We start from the raw sequence: 15,740 nt of genomic DNA on the forward strand, positions 1-15,740 counted from the left end.
ATAGGTTGAAGTTTTGCTTCCTCTTTCGTGATTGAGCGGGTAGGACCGTCACTTGCACTTAGTAGGATGGCTAAACTTTACCTACATCTAACCTGCGTGTAGGTTTTCCTCATCCTTTTGTTAGAAATTCTAAGTGTTTAGAATAAGTTAACCTTTCGACGCGCGGTTGTCAATAGGTTCGGTTTCCTCTTATGATTTGTGCGGTTAGGACCGGCACTTTCATTTAGTTGACCAAAGTTTACCTATGACTGACCTGCGTGAAGGTTTGCCGTTTTTTGGGTTTATGCGGGTTTTGCCGCCTTCCCCACGCAACGACTTTCCACGTAATTATGCGGTGAAAACCAGCATATCCGTGTTGAATAAATTAACCGTTCGACGCGCGGTTGTTAATAGGTTAGTGTTCAGTTTCCTCTATCATGATTCATGCGGATAGACCGGCACTTTCATTTAGTGGGATGACTGAACTCTACCCTTCAACTGACCTGCGTGAAGGTTTGCCGTTTTTTGGGTTTATGCGGGTTTTGCCGCCTTCCCCACGCAACGACTTTCCACGTAATTATGCGGTGAAAACCGGCATATCCGTGTTGAATAAATTAACCGTTCGACGCGCGGTTGTTAATAGGTTAGTGTTCAGTTTCCTCTATCATGATTCATGCGGATAGACCGGCACTTTCATTTAGTGGGATGACTGAACTTTACCCTTCAACTGACCTGCGTGAAGGTTTGCCATTTTTTGGGTTTATGCGGGTTTTGCCGCCTTCCCCACGCAACGACTTTCACACTTATGTATGCGGTGAAAACCGGCATCAGTGTTGAAAGTTCATAAAAGTATAAATGTGAAATCATCAGCGTCGATGTTCTAAGGAGAATCATTTCCATTAGAAGTGGCTCTGGGCCTTTTCTTTACAAATTTGGAATTGATCTACATGCAAACTGTGTAATTGAGCTCCCTTCCATGTTGTTGGGATGGGAGTGCCATCGAGCCGATATGCACCTGGTTCGGGATCTCGTTCTTTACGCAGCATGTAGTCTCCAACATTGAAGCTGTAATTTTATTCGTGTTTTCCCCTACTGGGGTTCTACACGCATCAGCCTGCTCAGCGTTCATTGCGCCACGAGGTGCGCGAGCGTCCCATCTCTGACAAATGCTTCGACCATGTCCTTAACGTCTGTGCATTCTTCAGTGTTGTGGCCTTTTGTCCTGTGAAAGTCACAGTATTTGCTCCGATCAGCATTGTGACGATGTCGGATTATTGGAGCCTTTGGCCATGGGAGCTCCTCAGTGGCGAATATCTCGGTGACGCTTTTGGTGAGTGGCGTCCATCTCGAGTTCTGGTTTGACTGTACGTTATTCCTTCCGCCTAACCGATGTTGCAAGCCGGATGAGGTGTCAAAGTTTACCCTTGACTGCCAAATGCCTAGCTTCCGCTTTTTGTTTAGTCGGGCGATAAGGACGTTGTCTTCTCTTGTTTTCTGGGTGTAGAGGTTTGTGCTCTGGGGGAGATCTCTACCCAGTTGCTTCTCCGTTTCCGCAAAGCGTTTAGCTGCTGTCATGATGGCATCCCATGTGGATGGCATGCCATCTTTACCCGTTAAGGTGCGGATGAGCTCTGGGTCGTTCGCGCCCTGGATGAAAGCAGCGCGAAAAAGATCTTCGCTAATATTACCCAGACTTAGCTTCTTTGAGTTGAAGCGAGTGATGAAGTCTAGCAAAGATTCATCTTTCTCTCGAATGCATTTGAGGATTGTCCATTGCTCTTCGGTATACTTTCTTTGTTGGCTGAAGTGTTGGCTAAACTTCTGTTGGAAGTCTGCCCAGTCGTAGATGTGGTTGACCGGTAGACGATCGAACCACGCTCTAGCTGCCCCAACAAGCGTCATTTGGAACATGTAACACCACGTAGGTTCCGTCCAACTACTGACGGTTGCCCCCGCTATGAACCTGTTCAAATGATCGTCTGGATCAGATATACCATCATAAGTGCCGATGTTGGACATCTGTTTGGCACTTTTTGGGGCGATTGCTTCCGCAATGTCCCTTGCAAATTTGGACGTTCCCGCATTTGCCACAGTTGGTCTGAATGTTTTGGAGAAGTCACGTGGATTTCCACCTGTGTTTTTTGGTTTGAAGGCTTCTCCAAAACGCCTTCTCGGTTGGGAGTCCGTTTCCTTACGCTTCCCTTTTGCCCTATGGCGAGGGTTCGCGTCGGTGTCGGATTCCTCCGAGTATTCGCACTCACTACTCATGTTGAGTTGAATGCTTCCAAATTCGTCAGCTTGTTGGACGGAACGCAAGCGTTCGTCCAACTCAGCTTGGAATTCCTTTTGACGTGCCTCCGCCCATGCCTTAACTTCGTCGAGTGTTTGGCGGGGGAGCCTTGTTCGTTGTCTCTCTAACTGGGTATCGGTGAATCCCAGTGAGCGATTATTTATTGCACTTGCCCCAGCTTGGGTAACTGGGGTAGTGTTCGTAAAATTTACTGCACTTGCCCCGGCTTGGGTAACCGGGGTAGTGTTTGTAAAAACTGTGTAGTCGCCGGTATTCCCCCCAGTAGCTGGGGTTGTGGTTACCGGAGTTTCTTTAACCATCTTTCCAGAAGTTTGAAAAAACTGAAGAAATGAAGTTCTAGCTTTTATGCACGGATGGCGCCAATGAAGAAACACTAACCGAACCCCCAGGTTACCCGTAATCTGCCCGTGGGTTCGGTTAGTGTTTCTTCAATAAATGATGGTGGATTCAAGGAAACGGTGCCCTGGAAGAAGTGGTGGTGATGGAAGGAGTTGCTCACTTTATCAACCAAGAGAAGCCACAAGAGATCAACAACCATATCTATGACTTCATTAAAAAGTATTAAGAGTTGTTAAGTCAAAAGCTTCATGCAACATCATTGTCATGTTTGTTATTGGACACATTAATAAAATCCGAAAGTTGACCAAGGCTGTGTTTATTATGATATTAAGTTGTATTAAAAGCTAAATGTGTAGGTGCACCAAAAGTTGACCAAAGCTGAAAAAGATCGGCCTAACATGCATGACATATATTCATTTAATTATCCAACACTTAATAGTCAAAATGCGACGGCAAATTAAATGGAGTATTTCGTAGATAATTAAAGAGTGGTTGAAGAGTACGGCAAAACAATAACTAGGGTTGGCAATTTATACACGAGACACAAATACACAGCACGTACGTACCTACACGACATTAACAGGTAACAGGTAAGGACTTAACAGGTTTCGTGTACTAAACAGGTAGACACGAATTTACATTTTAATTTTCGTGTCTAAATAGGTAAAATACTTGTTTACCTGTTAAGTACATGTTAATTATCTGATTAGATATTTATAATTATATATATGAGTAAGGATACTAAGAGAACCCTTTGCAAATTAAGAACTTTGAGAACCATTTTGGACCACTAAAAACATCTTTAAAAAAATATTTAAAAAAATCATAAAACAACAAATAATAAAAATTTTAAAAAAGTAAAAAACCAAAATTCTTATATTTCATTCCGGTTTCATTAAAAAAATTAAAAAAAAAACAAAAAAAAAACGTTGTATTATACACATATGTATAATTTTATATAATCTTTAGTTACGTAATATACACATATGTATAGTATCATTTATCTTAAATTATACACATGTGTACAAAAAAAAACATGTAAGTGTATATATATGTATATATTATACATATGTGTATATAACTTAGCTAAATCGAGTTTTTTTTATTTTTTTTTTATTTTTTTTTTATGAAACCAGGATGATAAAATAAGAATTTTGGTTTTTCTACTTTTTTGATATATATATATATATATATATATATAAGTTATCCTAAACCCTAAATTCTTGAAATATTCGCACTCTCTATTTCTCAGCCGTCACCACTCACGAACATTCCCTCTTCGGCTTTTGTTCACTAAACAGGTGGTCAAATATGTGTTTCTAAACAACTCTTATCGTGTATTATGGTGTTTTATCGTGTATTCCAGGTAGTAATAGGTTCGTGTTTGTGTTTGGGATACAGGTACACGATAAGTTTTCATGTTGTGTACAGGTATACACATTTCGTTTTCGTGACTTTTGAGTACCGGTATACACGGTATGCCAGTCCTAACCATAACCAATACCAACATTATAACCACCTCTATATGAGAGTCACCTTTATCCATGTTTGCAAAATCGCGCTGAGTACTCCCCGACTAGGCCGAGCACTTAGCGACTTTTACAACCATGACTTTATCTCTAAAGGTTAATTATATGAATGGTTTAAGGGATAAAAGCATTCAGTTTTAGTTTCAAAATTTTGAAATCATGCTCACAGTTTTGTTTACTCAGCCGTAAGAGTTTTGATTCTTTTCACTAACACACTATTAAATCTTTTAAGTTTTAACAGGTTCTCCTCATAGCCAGCTGAAGTATCATACAAAAATTTGCAATGAAGGTGGATGGACCCTTTAGCAAGTTCGAAAATCGAAACCCATGGTCCTTCAGGGGTGCTATCTTTTGCCAGATTACTACTAGAGGTCTAGAGGTGTTCAATATTTGAATGAGTTAGCCATGATTAATAGTGCAATTTTAGGTACCGTAGTATTCAGACCGCAGACAAGTGATTTATGATAGACCATGCATATACTGATATACAAGCACCACTTTGTTAACTGTGAAAGCAACATCCAGCCTTGATAGAGTAGTGTATTGAAGTGCGCCAACAATGATGATCCCTAACTGGTTCAGAGAATAGAAGCCTGTCGCCGATAAAGGCCCTAGATGTATTTACGAATTTTACATTGAGACATACTATCTTCTGACCATGGCGAACGATGCCAATGCCAAACATGGTTGTAATTTCCAACTTCATGTTGGCTTGCTCAAAAAATAAAAGCTTTAAACCTAAGTAATCTCTACATGGTTAAGATGCTGATAAAGCGTACTTAAGTAGACAACAGATAAATAACGTTTGTAAATGAGCTAAGATGTTCTCTCCGTAATTCTTCTACTCTAACTCAATTCCACCTCCGAATCTGGTTATGTAAACTGCGGGCAGAACAAGATAATTGTTGTACAGGACAGTGAAAACTTTAAAGGTTTTATCAACTAGTTTAGACTTTAGAGCCATCAACTCAATATCGAAACTTTAATCACTCTAAGAATGTTGAGAAGCGATTCACTCTAAGAGTAACGTGAATTTGTGAAGAAATAGGGTTAAAAAAACAGTAATTACTTCATAAAATTCAACCCCTTCAACGAATATCAATGGTTCTGAAATCATTCGGATTAAAAACAAAAAAAAAATTCAAACGCCAAAACGTGTGATAAGCACCGTTTAAGGCATTTGATGTTGAAAAACACTAAATTGAAACCCTTTTAGCTTGGTTCATGTACACCTTTTAGCATATAAAAGCATACTTAAAACTATACTTAAGATTATCCAAACCATCGTAAATAAGACAGAAAGTATCAAAATGTATAACAAGAAAGAAAAATGTCAATAACAAAACTTTCATCATAAACCACACAAGATCCGGCTACAAGTCTTAACAAAAACACATTATCAAAAACCTTAAAAACAAACCTTTGAAAAGGATTCATCAAGGACATTGATGACAGCTTAGTTTCTAAATCCCCTGCTGTTTCTTCTACCTCTAGCTTTCTCGAACTTCCTTCCCTTTGATCTCACATAAGGCTTAGTGTGACTGTGTGGTACACCAGGAGCCTTACCAAAATGCCTCACAGCTTCACGTGAATTCTTTGGTCCTCTAACAAGAACCTAGACAAAACAAATAATACAACATTATTGATTGCCAAGCCTCTCACGACTGACTCGAGATCGAATCCAATAAAAAGCTAGAAAAAAACCCTCAAATGAATCTCGTTTAATTATCAAGCTCAACCTCTATTTGAGGTTCGTCGAGCACTAACGAGCCATGTGTACTTTTTATATATTTAACTCTTTCGGACTTCTATGTAATAAATACACACTGCATAGACAGGCTTTGGCTCATTTAAGATACGATCCACGACTTTGAGCCAAGTTCAGACTTGTACAAGGTACTCAGCTCAAGCTGAATTTAGACTCGTTTAATGTTTTTTCTCAAAATATATAAAAATACTTAAAAGCATATAAATTATTTTCTATTAATGTAATAAACTAGCCAAGATCAAGCTTGAAAAAAGACTCGTAAGCCGAGCTTGAGCTTTATTAACAGAGCTTAAAACAAGCCAAATTAGAGCCCTTGTAAGTTGAAACAAGCCATAAGCTTGAGCACTTGTAAGTAAAAACAAACCAAGCTCGAGCACTCCTAAGTTAAAACGAGCTGATCTCAAACACTCGTAAGTTAAATCAAGCCAATCTCGAGCCTAGTTGAGCTTGACTCATTTACACCCCTAATTAAAGATCAAATACGTAACACGGATAGCCAAAGCTTAATTCAACGTAACATTATATTATCAGGATAAGATTGCATACAGTGTTCTGTCCAAGAGGAGCGCGAAGAGCCAGCTGGTCAAAGGTCAAACATTCCCCACCGGCCTTCTCAATCCTAGCCCTTGCAGTCTCGGTAAACCTCAATGCAGTTACCTTCAAATAAGGGATTTCATGAACCCTAACATCATCTGTAACTGTTCCCACAACCACAGCGATCTTATCGTCCTGATTAAAAAATTCACAGCTTCATAATCATAAATCAAACAAACTCAACATCCATAATCAGCAATTAGTATTCACCAAAAATTTCAAAAAAACAAAATTACAAAGAACAAATTAATTAGTTGGTGGTGTTGTAAAAATCACAATTAGGCACCAAAATGACAGTGATTAATTAATTAGAATCGCACAAAAACAGACCTTGGTTCCTACCCGTTAACCCGAATTACCACCCAAATCCATGAACTAAAACCTTTTTTTAATGCGGAGAACAGAGAACCATGTGTTTTACATGTAAAAAATCATAAAAATTTAGTTTTACACAACATTTTCAAGGTTTCAACATGTATAATCCGTTTTAACCAAAAATGAGTTAATGTTTATAATCCCCAAATGTTACGCAAAAATAGATTTGTCAAATGTAGAAATGAGTTTATATTATATATGTATATATAAATACATACATATTAATACATATACATATAATTTCGAACAATTACACATAAAAATACCAATGCATTCCCTATAAATCACTAGTTGGTACCACACTACTCAGCCGACTACCCGACCAGTGCCTAGCGATGTTTACACCGCTGTTAGCTGATAAAATAATATCTAAGCACACAAATAATAAATACCTTGCCGGACATATAACGAATGAGACGAGAGAGTGAAATCGGAGGCTTGTTAACTTTGCTCATAAACAGCCTCTTCAAAATCACAGCATTGAAGCTGCTTCCAGTCCTCCTCACCAAAAACCGATACAACTGAACCAATCATTCATTAACTAATTAAGCCAAATTCATTGTGCATATGTACAAATAAATAGTAATAATAATACCTTGACGAGGAGTTTGAGGTAGATATCGTCGGACCTAGGGGCGGTCCTTTTGGTACGCTTGCTCTTACCACCGGCAACAAGATCGATACCCTAACATAATATAATAATGAATTAAACATAAGTAAGGATATAGATGAAATGATAATTAGGGTTCCGACGAATGGGATTACCATGACGACGGCGGAGGCTGGTTCCTGCACGAAAATGTGGTGTCGAACAACACAGTAAGGGGAAAACTAGGGTTTTTTAACAGACCAAAAAGGTTTGATGGATAGGAAAGTTAGTATGGGCTCTTTAGGCCCAATCTTTGGAACTTGTTAGTTTATGAAACATTTCAGCCCAGCCTGGTCTTTTTTCTTGTGTCTTTGTGTAATTGCATTCAAAATAGAGCTGCGCATAAATTGGCTATTTTAAGGAATTAGAAAGGGGGAAAACTGGTTTCGGGTATGGTCAATAAAAGTAAAAAATCGGGTTAGATGGGTACCGTTCTTCTGAGTATTGTCTGGTATTTTAGCAGATTTACTGGGTTTTTATTAGGTTTCATGTTGAGCCAGGTCCGGGTTTTGACCGGGTAGAGGTGGGTCTGGTTTCGGGTACAGTTTTTCTAAGGAACCGGAACTCGGTTCATACCCACAGGTCAGGATGGGTAGGAACCAGTTCCAGGTCATGTTCATAACCTGTTTTAGATTTTGTACCAAGAACTAGTTTGTAACCGGTTGTTTGCAAGCCAGTTTTTTTATTCTTGTTAAAAATTGGTTAACTGGTTTTAGAATTGTTGCCGGCCAAAAACTGGTTCATTAAATAACCGGTACTTCGAAGCGGTCAACCGTTTTGTGCATCTCTATATTCAAATGTTAGCACGAGTGTATGCCAGGGATGGTACAAGTTCACGACCATAGACCATTGCCGAGGCGCTAGCCACACGTCAGACATATCTAAGAGACAGATGGTACTTAGGTAGTGAACATTGAACAATGGTGGAGGCTGCGTGCGTTAATGTTAAAAATTGAACTCTAATTTGATTTTTTTGGGGATTGCATTAAACATAACTATTAAAATAGCATCATGGCCAGACTTAAGCCTACGACTGACACTTTGAAACTCGATCCCTTTACCACTTGATCCATTATTCATTTTAATGGGTTAACTCCAAATTTTTGCATAGGTACTCCAGTAATTTTTCAATACTTAATGGGTTCCTCTAAACCTGAACTATATATGCAGGTCCGCACCTATGTGTTGATAGTATATGCTACGTTTCATTGTAGAGCACCTTACATGGATATCGGACAAACATGGAAGTTATAAATTTCTATAATACGTGTTACAGTCTAAGTAACCATCACATTTTTTTGTATATCAACATACTATACCAAGCAACCATTGGTTTTGTTTGGTACACCTCAACCAAACCTGGGTTTTCATACACAATTTTTTAATTTAAACCAACCGATTTTAAGCCCTCTTCATAAAAAAGGCGTCTTGGAGCATTCTACCAACCCCACAAGCACGAACGTGGAAGACATATAGGAGAGAGAGTAATGTTGCAAATATGGAATTCAAATGGGAGGGCCCTCGTCACAAATAGTCTACGAGAGCTAGGTTGTTTCTACGGAACAAGAGGGTCGTGGAATAGGAGAGATAGCAAGGATGGCTCACGAGCTAGTGCCTACTCGTCTCCAAGAAAAACAGTTTGATAACCTCTTGCATTATGTATGCTCTTAATAATCAATAATAATAGGTTGTCTAACCATTTTATATCATTTTCATGTTTTTATTTTTCCAAATAATGTTAGTTCCACTTCCACATCAACCAATAAATGATTTCTCTAGCCTCAAATGGTCATGTGGATACTGCGAAATATTATCACAACATTTCCACAAGACAAAACTCAAGCGGTAGGTACAAAAAACCAAATTTCATCAAACCAACTCTATAAATACTCATCCACCTCACAACCCACCAAACCACCCACCACCCAATCTCACTCCAAGTCAACAACTTTGACTTTTCAAATGTCCCTTCCACTAACCCTAATCTCCATCTTCCTCCTATCATCATCTCTACCAATCATCACCTCACTAACCGCATACGAAGCACTCGAGTCATACGGCTTCCCGGCAGGCCTTCTTCCCGTTGGAGTCACCAGGTACACTCTCGACGAAGAAACCGGCAAGTTCGAGGCGTACTTACCGGACACATGCTCTTACACCGTTCAAGGGTACAACCTTAAGTACAAGTCCACCATAAGTGGAGTCATAAGTCAAGACAAGATCACCAGCTTGAAGGGTATAAGTGTCAAAGTGTTGTTCTTTTGGTTGGATATTGTGGAAGTGAGCCGTGATGGAGATGAGTTGTACTTGTCGGTTGGGATAGTGTCGGCTGGGTTTGATATTAGTGGGTTTGTGGAGTCGCCGCAGTGTGGGTGTGGGTTTGATTGTAATGAGTTGTTAGGAAAGATTAAGGAAGATGAGAGTGACAAGATCATGGGGTTGAGGTCTGGTTTGTGAGTTGAGGAGCACGTGGAGCATTAACTAACGTTGGTTGTATGTTGTATCTTGTGAACCTAGCTGGTTTTATAATTATCAAGTTAGGTTTGTAATTGTAGCTTTGTTATAATTAAGTCACATGGTTTGTGATTATATATGGGACTGTGTGTACTTTGTAGCTTGAATAAGTTAATGGCGTTTTATAATTTAAATTATATTGTTAGAAAAATCTTCATGTGATCATATCCGAATATTTAATACAGATACCATATTTGTTATTGAATAGCCAAAAAAAGTTGTAATTCTTCTAACAATTTTTTTCTAGCTCCCGGATTTGATTCATACAATTTGCAAAGTCAAAATCTTAATTAACACTCTAAACCACATACCTAAAGCCCTTTAAGGAAAATTAACTTTATTTTACAGTATTAGAAAATATGCTTTGCTCTGTGTGTGCTTTTTTACTATTGCACGTGTACTATATTTAAAGTCATAGTTTGGGTGTGTTTGGGATTGTTTATTTAAATAAAAAGGGATTTTTTATTAATAAGAACTTGTTAAAATGACAAAAAAAAAGACATTTTTTAAATGGGTGTAATAAGTTATATTTCTTCAATTATTAAAAGCTCTTTATTATTTTGCATTGTTAATATCTTTCAAAAAAAAATTGCGATGTCAATAAGTTAAAATTCATAAGTTCTTTTTGTTTGCCAAACAACTTATGTATCAAACTGACTTTTTGAAAAGTTGATAGATTATAAGGAGACTCAATCAAGCAATCCCACTTTAGGGGGTGTTTGGGATTGCTTAATACACCAACTTATAACTTATAAACTTTTTGAAAAATAATTTTGTGTTTGGGATTGCTTATATCGTGAGAGGAAAAGTTCCATAAGTTACACTTTTGTAACTTATTAACTAATGAAAAGTTATAAGGAGGCAAAATAAGTAATCCCGAACACCCCCTTAGACCGTGTGTAATGGGACACTTTCTTCACCCAAAACATCGGGACCATCCCCTTCTTCGAGCGTCTTGGGTGGATTGGGATGAGGGGCACCTCCCATACAACGTCGGAAAGGAGGGGGGAGAAACTTATCAGTGATTGGTGGGTTGGCTAATCTGATATCTATAACAAGTAACAATGGTGTAAGAACTTATCGGCAGTTGAGATGATGGAATTTGGAACTCTGGTTGAGATGAGGGTTTGGAGAGGTTGGATGGGGAAGGAGGCGTGGAGTATGGTAAAAGAAAAAAGTTTTTTTTTTATTATAGTTTTTTTTTAATTTTAACGTGATGTGTTAATTTTAATGTATTTTATTGATTTTTCAATTTTTTATTAAAAAAAATAATAATCAGGTAATGATTGGTTGGGGCTTCATCCGCAATAATTTTTTTTGTCAAAACATCTCTATGGTGGCGTGGCGCGCCACATCACGCAAAGCACACCCGTAGGGCTTCATCCACTACACACGATCTTATAAGTCTTAGACTGGGCGTAGTCGGTGTGCTTTGGTGTTTTGGGACCAAAAACGTCGGGGAACACCGCACCCCTCCCCCGTCGTTTTGGTTACAATTGTGGTTGTGAACGTCGTGTAGACAACGTTTGTTTTGGCATTGGTTTCAAAGAAAGGCCGTTCAATAACAACTACATTATTTAAAAAAAAACCTTCAATATTATATATATTAAAACACTACCCAACCAATTTTGTAAAACACACCAACAAATCTTCTCATTCTCTTCAACAAGTATTCACAAAACTTTTATCAAACTACACACTCAAGATGCATCCATACAACACTTCAGGCTTCGGTTTTGCCCAATTCTCCCCACAAATCGACTCGAATAATCCACAACCGAACACCACCCAACCGATGCAAGCGAGCCCTTAACACCCATACCCGGAGCATGATGCCCGGTGTTAATCAAACGAGCATGATGCCCGATTCTCAACCTGAGAAAGACGAGACGGTGTCGGAGAATCAAGCCGAGCCGAATACTTGAGTCGGGCCGAGCCAACATGGAAGAGGCAGATGCGAGAGAAAACACACAAATAAACCCCTTGGTGAACCAAGGATTAAAAAGACCACTTTACCATGAACACCGGACAAGTATGAACTACTTGCTCTAACATGGCAACATTAAGGTTTATGGTAGAAGTTTATTGGAGCTATGCTTGCTGCTTCCCAAAAAATTAACTAGCAATCTTCTATGTTTTTCTTAATGAACATAAGATTCTTAAAAGATAATATCATTTAACGACCCAAAAGAGAGAATTCACCATGTGCCAACATCATATTCAAGGTAAATAAACAAGAATGGCTCCCCATATAAATAAAAGAGAACTTACAATATGTGGTAACCAACGCTAGATTGAATGGACAACAAAATTTAGAGCAATTGAATTATTAGAAAAACCTAGTTACTTCTCAAAAATCCTTATCGTCGAACAATTTTCCAAACCCTAGCGACCTCCCTCAGTGTTAACTAAAAAACTACAAGTTTGAAAATTAGGGCCCTAAAATGGTGCAGTTGCAGGACAGCTCTGCTTGAACACACAATCCTTGAAAAAACAATCTTTTCCCAATTTTTTGACACTTGTACGCCAACTGCATTTAGTAAATGCGTTACATTTTGATATGTGGTTCATATTGTAAAAAACCTCAACCGAACGTCTTAAACCGGAACCAGTTAAAAACCGGTTTGACAAAAACCAAACCCAGTTCCAACCATAAATCGGTCAAAAATGAATCATGGACTTTCTTCAAACCGGTCACAACCTGAACCTGAGTATTGATTTTTGTTGACTCAAACCCGAACCAAACCGTAAAAGAAAATGCATACCTCTTTGGCACACGGCAAGTCAAAGGTAAGAAGTGGCGGGCAAATCGTGCCGAGCACATACTCACTGTTAACTTCCTTAGGAAGCTTGTTTTTAAACGCCCACTTCCATTAAATTAAAACCCCCATTCTTCTTCTGCAACCATCTTCATCCCACCACCATTATTATTATTATTATTATTATTATTATTATTATGGCGAGTAAGCTGACAGTCGACCAACTCCGAGACGAACTCTCCAAACGAGGCCTCACCACCACTGGCCTCAAAACCACACTGGTACTATTAACTAACTAACTAACTAACTAACTTTCTTTTTTATTACCGCTTTTTATTTCATTATCAATTACCAAATGTTAAAAATACACTCACATATTTCTAGGTCAAAAGGCTTGAATCTGCAATTCGCAACGAGTCCGTTACCGTTACGAATTCAAATTCTAGGTTAGAAAAGCGAGTGAGGGAAACCGATGGGGACGATTTGAAATGTGAGAATAGTCAGAAAATTAGGGCTGTGGAGGATTTAAGGAGGCTGAGTGTTAAGCAGTTGCTTGAAGAAGCCTCCGATCGGGGTGTTTCGAGTTCGGGATCGAAGAAAGAACTTATAGAGAGGCTGTGTGAAGGTTCGGAAACGAATGATCGGATTATTGTTGAAGGTAACTGCATATTTTTTGCTTTAGTGAGATTGTTGTTGAACAAATAAATAAATAAATATATGATGGAATTAAGTGTTTGAAAATTTTGTGAGAGTTACTTGTTTATCAACAACTTCTTAAGTGAAAGGGGGCACATGCTCACATGGCTTACAAGGTACATTTGAGTGTTAGTTCATGTTATGTAGTTCTTTAGATTTAAGTAACATCCGGCTTTTCGCATCAGCTAGTACTGTCACCTTTGCCTACTAGGATCCATAGTTGTCAAAGGCGCTTAAAAAGCGAGGGCCTGAGACAAGCAAGGCGCATATCATAAACATACCATTTTTGGGATTTTTAGACATGTTTTAGGCTGGTTTCAGGCCATTTTTTTTCTAAATTTTTTTCAGACCAGTTTGCCTGGAAATTGTAGAATTTTGTATGGTGCTTTACACGATGCACACTCTCGGCTTATGGGACCGAAAGTCCGAAACGTCTCGGAGCGCTCACGCTATTTTAAACTAGTGGTGGTATTTGAGGTGGGCATTAAAAGAACATGGAATTTATCGTGTTACATACATAAACTTTGGATTTTGTATAACATGTTTTGGAAACCTGATATGACTCCACCGTATCAGCGGGTTGACCTAGTGGTTCAGTTACCTTGACCCAGTCAATCAGGAGCAAAAGGTTTAGGGCTGATTTAGTGGGGGGTTAACTGTTGAGTGTTGACTATTAGGGGCTGAATGTTAGGAGGCATTAATTGCCAAAATTATGAAGTTTTCCATTTCATGTTCCAGTTTTCTTTGTCTTTTTTATTTTGATTATCAAGTGATTTTGTATCAGAGATTAGCCCCTCTCGAACCAGGCCAACCATCTTAGTTTTTTAATAATATCAATCTTTTGTTTTCTAGTATCTACCAGAACCTTTTTTTTTTCTGACTATTATGGTGGCTTCAGAGATTGAAGACGAAAAAGATACAAATGAGAACAAGAAGGAAAAGCTAGTTACAGCTACAAAGAAAGGCTCAGCTGTATTGGATCAATGGATACCAGATCATGTTAAATCTCAATACCATGTACTGCAACAGGTAATGTTTACCTTTGTACAAAATTAAAGTTTATCACACTATTAAATTCTAATTTTATAAACTTTAAATGCAGGGTGGTGATATTTATGATGCCACATTAAATCAATTTTGGCATTCTGTTATTTTATTATTTTTTTTGTTGCAATTAATGTGCTCTTTTAAGTTTTAAATACAATTACAAAGCTTTTTTCTACACTTTGAGCACACATATCCTTTTTAGCTAATATCTGTTTTATGTAATAATAGTTTTTATGTATAATATGATTGGTTTAGAGTTCTACACTTGTATTAGAATTTTATTATTTTGATTAGAGGGAGAGTATGAAGAATTTAAGGAGCGGATCAATGCTCTTGTAGCCAAAGCACAAAAGATGCCAGAAGAAGGTTGGGCAATGCCAGACGGAACTCCATGGGCCGGAAATAACCCTAGGGATCATCCGAAATGATACAGGTGAATAAGCTTCTCTTATAAGTTACAGTACAATGCTTTTCATTTCATTTAGTTTAATGTTTTTGTATGTACATAGCATAACACAGACATATGCACGTAAGAAGTAATAGTTTTAAAAAATATTAACCCTTGACATAAAGAATTAAGCGATTTAGGGTTGTTCGTTCTGTTCTCGCAATAATTTAGTTTTGGGTAATGAACCTCTCCCTAAACACGCACACACACGTGTCTAAAACATTAATTGTGATGCATTAACCTTCTCTCTGTTTCACTATATCTTTAAAGCACTGCATACAAGTGCTTATGTTATTTTTGTGACTGCGTACAAAAAAGTTAGTTCGATAATGAACACGCCTCTATACATACATATATGGTTTTTTGGTGGTCAGTTTATAAAGGCTTCTTATCATTAACAAATACGGGTTTCCGCAGTGTTGACAGATGGTGCATATCTATTGAATGTTGATTGTGATCACTACTTCAACAACAGCAAAGCTCTAAAAGAAGCCATGTGTTTCATGATGGATCCTGCATATGGAAAAAAGACCTGCCATGTTCATTTCCCACAAAGATTTGATGGCATTGATTTGCACGATTGATATGCTAACTGCAGCATTGTCTTCTTTGACGTGCGTTTTCTTCTTAGCATTCCTTTTTACTATTTAAAAATCTCCTAATCAGTATTAAAACCCATCAGAGATTCTGATGGCCGCCCTAGAAGTTGGGTGCTTCAGATTAACCGATTTC

The 15,740-nt window shown here is 38.2% G+C and overlaps 3 protein-coding genes across 3 annotated transcripts; 2 read left to right on the forward strand and 1 right to left on the reverse strand.

Annotated features, from left to right (window-relative positions):
• Positions 1 to 5,500: 5,500 nt before the first annotated feature.
• LOC143534103 (large ribosomal subunit protein eL18x-like) lies at positions 5,501 to 7,810 on the reverse strand. Its single transcript, XM_077028689.1, has 5 exons — positions 7,661 to 7,810; positions 7,491 to 7,580; positions 7,288 to 7,416; positions 6,473 to 6,655; positions 5,501 to 5,773 (listed from the first exon to the last, which is right to left on the reverse strand). The coding sequence occupies exons 1-5, from the start codon at positions 7,661 to 7,663 to the stop codon at positions 5,615 to 5,617; spliced, it is 564 nt and encodes a 187-aa protein (XP_076884804.1). The 5' UTR covers positions 7,664 to 7,810; the 3' UTR covers positions 5,501 to 5,614.
• Positions 7,811 to 9,314: 1,504 nt separating this feature from the next.
• LOC143534104 (uncharacterized) lies at positions 9,315 to 10,209 on the forward strand. Its single transcript, XM_077028690.1, has one exon. It carries the CDS (start codon positions 9,330 to 9,332, stop codon positions 9,999 to 10,001), a length of 672 nt encoding a protein of 223 aa, XP_076884805.1. The 5' UTR covers positions 9,315 to 9,329; the 3' UTR covers positions 10,002 to 10,209.
• A 2,796-nt stretch (positions 10,210 to 13,005) lies between these two features.
• LOC143534153 (poly [ADP-ribose] polymerase 2-like) lies at positions 13,006 to 14,988 on the forward strand. Its single transcript, XM_077028726.1, has 5 exons — positions 13,006 to 13,098; positions 13,202 to 13,475; positions 14,412 to 14,542; positions 14,616 to 14,660; positions 14,857 to 14,988. Exons 1-5 carry the CDS (start codon positions 13,015 to 13,017, stop codon positions 14,986 to 14,988), a joined length of 666 nt encoding a protein of 221 aa, XP_076884841.1. The 5' UTR covers positions 13,006 to 13,014.
• The last annotated feature ends 752 nt before the right edge of the window (positions 14,989 to 15,740 follow it).

This window comes from Bidens hawaiensis, unplaced genomic scaffold (genome assembly GCF_021521415.1).
Source record: "Bidens hawaiensis isolate Kalapana, Puna unplaced genomic scaffold, B.hawaiensis_p1.1 tig00010069_1, whole genome shotgun sequence".
Classification (NCBI taxonomy): domain Eukaryota; kingdom Viridiplantae; phylum Streptophyta; class Magnoliopsida; order Asterales; family Asteraceae; genus Bidens; species Bidens hawaiensis.

What these genes read in the sequence shown, in the direction of transcription:
- LOC143534103 (XM_077028689.1), bottom strand. An exon ending in ACCTCAAACTCCTCGTCAAG is followed by an intron (nt 7,417 to 7,490) that starts GTATTATTATTA and finishes TGATTGGTTCAG; the next exon opens with TTGTATCGGTTTTTGGTGAG. An exon ending in CTCCTCTTGGACAGAACACT is followed by an intron (nt 5,774 to 6,472) that starts GTATGCAATCTT and finishes TGTTTTGTCTAG; the next exon opens with GTTCTTGTTAGAGGACCAAA.
- LOC143534104 (XM_077028690.1), top strand. Translation starts at nt 9,330, where the DNA reads ATGGTCATGTGGATACTGCGAAATATTATCACAACATTTCCACAAGAC.
- LOC143534153 (XM_077028726.1), top strand. Translation starts at nt 13,015, where the DNA reads ATGGCGAGTAAGCTGACAGTCGACCAACTCCGAGACGAACTCTCCAAA. An exon ending in AATACCATGTACTGCAACAG is followed by an intron (nt 14,543 to 14,615) that starts GTAATGTTTACC and finishes CTTTAAATGCAG; the next exon opens with GGTGGTGATATTTATGATGC. An exon ending in TAAATCAATTTTGGCATTCT is followed by an intron (nt 14,661 to 14,856) that starts GTTATTTTATTA and finishes TTTTGATTAGAG; the next exon opens with GGAGAGTATGAAGAATTTAA.